The sequence below is a fragment of the Nothoprocta perdicaria genome, unplaced genomic scaffold (assembly GCF_003342845.1).
Source record: "Nothoprocta perdicaria isolate Ctin4 unplaced genomic scaffold, notPer1 scaffold_12, whole genome shotgun sequence".
NCBI classification, from domain to species: Eukaryota; Metazoa; Chordata; class Aves; order Tinamiformes; family Tinamidae; genus Nothoprocta; species Nothoprocta perdicaria.
Window position 1 is genome coordinate 382434 of NW_020454316.1, and position 5553 is coordinate 387986.

Sequence of the window (5553 nt, forward strand, 5' to 3'; positions counted from 1 at the left end):
CGGGGACGCGTCCTCCTTCCCCCCCGGGGACAGTCCGAGCTCCACCGGGGACATTCCCGCCCGCCAGGGACACTGCAGGGGACATCCCCAGGTTCCCCCTGGGACATTCCCAGGCTCACCCCAGGACGCCAGGCCCCGCTGGGGTGACTCCCTGGGCCCTCTGCTCCCCAGGGCAGCACCTCCTCCTGCGAGCGCTCGGCCCAGCCTGGTGCGCCCCGGGTAGGAGGCAGGGACAGCTTGAGGTGCCCTTGGCACCTCCAGTGGGGACCACAGCTGGGGCTGGGCAGGGGCAGCCAGTGCTGGGGTGTCACTGGGAGCCAGCAGCTGCACCAGCAGTGGGGCCAGGCTAGGCGCAGGCTCCCAACGCTGCGGACACAGGTGCTGCACAGATCCCAACCTGTGGCTCTCCCGGAGCCCTGGGGAGCAGCTGGGGCTCAGGTCCTCCCTCCCCACAGCCCCCACTGTGGTGCTTCTCCACTCCTCTGCTGGCACTTCCCACCTCCAGCTCTCAGCTTTGGTTTCAGCAAGGTCTCAGAGGTGTCCCCACATGCCACCACCTGCCTAAGGTGCACAGAAGCTTCARTTTAGCCTGAGAGCTACTGCCTGGCACCGTACCCTGCCAGAGCGCTCCGCAGGGAGCACCCGGTCTCCTCCAGCCTCTGCTCTGCGAGGCCGTGGAGCTCACTGTGCACCATGAGGAGGTGCCCTGGTCTGGGAGCCTTGGTTCGCATTCCAAGGGAGATCCAGGGACTGCCCAAGCTCGCTGCTAACAGGTGATGCACAGCAGGGAGCAGCGCAAAGCAACGTGTTGGAGCCCTGGCTGCACCCGTCTCATGGCAAAGGCAGCATCTGAAAAAATATGGAGTGCAAATATTAACTAGATAYCCAATGCTGAGGGAAAAAAAAATATTCATCAAATAAGCTGAAGAGCACAGACTTCTCCCATAATGAACAAAAGCTCAATGCTGCTCTCAGCTGGACGTGTGTTCTCTTTGTGCGGCTCTCATTCTGAGCCAGATTACTCCGTTATAATATATTTTTTATGATACTCAGGAGACTTCTGAAATGCAGCGTCTTGTGTCCCGTAAATCATTTCCTGTAACTGCTGGATTCCTTTTCAGCTGCATTACAGTAATGGGGACGTCAGGGGCTAACCTGAGCTGACGGGGAAGCGTCTGGTCTCCTGCTCGCAGCTGGTGCTGAAAGCAGCCGCGCCGGGGCCCAGGGTGCGGGGCTGGGGACAGCTCCAGCCCCGGGGAGCCCACGCAGGAGCCCAGGGCTGCAGCAGGACGAGCAGCGAATTTAGCGCTTGAGTTGGGACCTGAAATGAGAGTCTCCATGGGTGCAGGCTGGGTCGCTTTGGGGGATGGAGGGGAGCACATGGTGCAGCCTGGCACAGGCTCTCCTGAAGCCTTGGCCAGCACGGGTGCACTCACCCGCTCCACGTAGCTCGCATCCCTGTCCTCAGCACACATTTCACCTGTTACAATATGTATATATGTATCTCCAGTGCATAATTACAGAGACGAACCTCTTCATTGAAACACATTTATTTCAGCTTGGAGAAGACAGGAATGTCCTGTGGAGTGGGGCAGGCGGCTGCCCCTGAGCTTGCCCGCACCGGTGCCACTGGCCCTGCAGACYTGAGGCCTTCTCCTGGGCCAGGTTTATGGGACACATTCCCAAGGCAGTGCAGTCAGCAGGCCAGGGGATGAGGTGTTTTCACCTGGGAAATAGTGAGCCCCCTGGCCCCCAACCCACCAAAATTGGTTTGAGATTCCCACAGGGTGAGCTAAGCCCCCCAGCAGACACCCCCGAAGGAAGAGTCGCAGTGCTTGTGCTTTTTTAAATGGAGCGCACATCCAAGGCACCGAGCGCACCACAACGCCCCGTGATGACACTYGTCTCCTGTGATGTGCTGCACAGAAGACTAATGGGATTTGCAGCAAACCACACATAACAGCGAGGACATTTCTTCTTGGGCACCRGCTTCCAGCCCAGAGGAAATTTTACAGCTAGATTGTAAAGCTTTTAAAACAAGCGGTTTAGCCTTAAATGACTGCTGCCCRGCTCTGACTCTTTATTCATCCTAGACTGTGTGTTTTTCCTGTATGGATGTCAAATGCATCCATGAGCAGATCTGAGCGCTATCCAAGCGCCTGGTGGTGTGCAGTGACTGGATGCAATCGGAGCTGATGGAGTGTAACACTTTATTTGACAGCTCTGCTTTTAAGGGCTTGGGTATTTACACTGCATACCTGCCCCTTCCAATCCATACTAATTAACGAAACGAGTGTTTCCCAAACATTCAGCAAGTGTCCAGTCCAGAGAGGCCAGCTGGTACTGTCAGCTCAACATGGGAATTGCCAGCATGGATTAGAGCAGTGGTCCATCTACTTTGCCCTCCTAATTTTGGCAGGTTTGGAGGCCAGCTGCTCTGGAGGGCAGAGGAGGGACTCAGTCACGAGCAGCCGTGCAGCAGCCTCCCCTCCAATGCAGCTCCTTCCTCCAGTTACCCAGCATGACCAGTGCCCGTCCCAGCCGCTGGAACGTCCCTGCGCCTCCAGCACCACTGGAATCCACRCTGCGTTCCTGGACCAGGTCACACAGGCAGCTGGGAACCCAGCCTGGCCCCAGTAGAGCCTGATGCATCTTGCGCTAAAGGCAAGGCTCCAATTACAGCATTTTTCCCCACACCAGAGTGAAGAGCCCTTTCCAAGGCGCCACTGCAGCCTCCTGCAGCAACGAGACTGTTGCTGCTCCAGGGCCATGCGGGGCTGCAGCCCGAGTCGGGGAGCGAAGACAGGAGAAGGGACAGAGCTGCTCAGACACAACATGCTGGGTCCCTTCCTCGGCATCCTGCTCCAAGAAGGCCAATCTGGAATGATTTACAGGTCCTGGGAATGATCTCTGGGCGAAGAGCCCACCTGAGGACACAGGGCACGTTTAGCTGAATCGGAGGAGGCCTGGGGATCATATGGCTGCTCTCAAAATGCATCAGCAGATGAGCACCAAGGAAGGAGGAAAATGGCCTCGGAAAACAGACGGCACTGGCACAAAAACAAATGGGTATGAATTGGCACATATATGTTTAGGCTGGAAATTAGATGGTTTCTAACCACGGGAGAAATGCTGCTCTGGACCAGTGTCCTGAGAGGACTACTGGGGGCAAAGCAAASAGCTTCGAGGTGGAGTCTGAAATGGGCTGTGAGGAACTGGGACACGATGGCCACACGGGCCTCGCAGGGCTGCGGTGTTTCCCAGAGCTGCCCACACTGTTTCAAGGAAACGATCCCGCTGGAGGGAGCGGGGCCCGGGGCACATCCTTGGCCAGCACTGGGAATCCCTGCCTGCCGCCTTCTCAAGTGCTGCTTCTGCTGAAAAGCAGCTTCTTGGCATTCTCACCTTCATTTCCTGACTTGTGCACAATTGTTCTTTAGTATACTCATTCCTAGAAAAATATTTTCCAGAAAGCTTTGTAGGTTAACCTCTTATAATTCTTCTTCATTATCTACTTGTCATAAGAAGCAGTAAAACACCTTGAAGAGAGGTAGATTAATTCACACGGTGCCCTACCTCCTTCAGGGAGTGAATGGGGATTGTAAATGTATACCGATAGAAAGCAAACAGCAAAAACGCAATGTCATTTAAACTAATCTAAGGCTCTGCACTCAAGATATTTTGCAGTGGCATTCCACAATGTCAAAGCATTTGCCTGTGCAAGGAAACAGTTTCGGCTTTAGAATACACGCTGTTCTGACGGCTTTTAGTAGTGACTTCGGTGAACTGCAGATCTGAAGAAACTACATCTGTCTTTGTTGCCTAAAATTAACAAAAGGTGCAGGAAGGGCATCTCCGGGCAAGGTGCTCAGGAAGCAGATCCTGTTTTATCAGTGCATCATTCACACTTTCCGCAGCCAAGGGCCGTGCCAGGGCTCCTGAGGCCGGCAGTTTTTTTTCCCTTGCTAAATGGGATCATCTCCCCCAGTGTGGGCAGAGCAGGGGCCCTTCCCGCCGCTGCTCCATGCTGGGGCCGCACAGCATTGGGGTCCCTCCTCCTCAGGGAAGGGCCCACGGGTCCTGAGCACTCCCTGCTCAGCAGAGGGCTGGTAATTTCAGTAATTTAATCACAGCTCATTAGATGGATCCTCCACCTCCCTCATCATTTCCGCAGCTCTTCCCCACGCTGCCTCATTTATCACTCTGCAGCTAACAAGGCACCCGGCTCCTGCACCAGTTTGTTCTTTAGAAGTGCCCATGCCCCCATGAGGGGGGTCCTCGAGGGCCTCCCTCCTTGTGGGATTTGGTGCGAGCTGGGACTGAAAGGGCCTGCGCTGGTGACCCTGTGCTGCCACACATGATGCCCGAGCCCGCAGCAGCAATGGCAACGCAGGCAGCATTGCTGCACCGCGGCCGTCCCGGAGCCACCGCRGCCGTGGGCATCCCAGCCCCTTCCGCAGGACGGGAAGGAGCAACCACGGCTGCACTGTGGTTTCCTCCCATGATGTGCTAAGCAGCAGCTGATAAACTTGGAAAAGCATCTAAAATATTTGAAAAATATTTCCTGAAAAATTCCCCCCCAAACCCTTCACAATACAAATGAAAGGGAATTGGAGCTGGATATTTGTCATTTTGCAATTCAGAAATGCATCGTGCCACTGAGAGCAAAGCAAGCGCCTAACTAGCTGCTTAAGTGAGATTCAGATTAATCAGAGCAGTTTCTGAAGAACTGGGCCGAAAGGTCAAACAGTCCTTGCCCGCCCGCCAGTCTCTTGCTCCGCAGGAGCCAGCTCCAGGCCTCGTCATGGAAAACAGTCAAAATAACACAGCGATGCCACCTCCAAGAGAAAATAGGCAGCGGGAGTTGTTCCATCTTCCCTTTCAGAGATACCAGTTTAGAAAAAGCCAGGCTATTTACAMAGAGCGTTTTGCTTCCAGTACTTTTTAGAGTAAGTGAATTTTGAATTAGTTTAAATGCAGGATAAATAAGTGAAATAGGAAGATCTTTACACTCCAATAAGATGCTATTACTCATGAGTATATTGCACTGTAGCTTGTGRACTGAAGCTAGCAGTGCATGACAGGATACCAAGGACACCAAACACGGGGGATCCATGAGAATTAGCAGAGAGCCTCCACTGCGGGGAGGTGATTTGGGCCACGGATTTGCAGGATCATGGTGCGATGCTGACGCGGAGCCCAGACCCTGCGGCCCGTGGAGCTCTGGGCCACGGTGAAAGCCCCAGACTCGCCTGCAGGAGCAACCTGCATTTCTTCTGCCTTCACATTAGAGGCAGGAACAGAGAAGTGAGCGCGGAGCTGCTGCTATGAACACGGCTGCTCCTGCCATGGCATCCATCACGCTGACACCGAGGAGCCGCTTCCTCCCCGGTGCGCTGGAAACGTTTGGTCACAGGGGCTTAATGGGTTCATACCGTGGGTTGGGGGGGCGCAGGGCAGGGATGGGACGGAGCGGAGCCGCCGCGGAGCACGGCCGGGGATCGCCGMCGAAGGGCCGAGCTCAGCCCGGCTGCACTGGTACAAATCGTCCTG

General features: G+C 55.1%; 1 protein-coding gene across 1 annotated transcript in view; it reads right to left on the reverse strand.

The window, feature by feature from the left end:
* LOC112959774 (heparan sulfate glucosamine 3-O-sulfotransferase 4-like) overlaps positions 1-695 on the reverse strand; it is a 28406-nt gene extending 27711 nt beyond the window's left edge. The window contains exon 1 of the mRNA XM_026053879.1: positions 616-695. Within this exon, the coding sequence (XP_025909664.1) occupies positions 616-695 (80 nt within the window). The remainder of the gene's footprint in view (positions 1-615) is intronic.
* Positions 696-5553: the final 4858 nt, after the last annotated feature.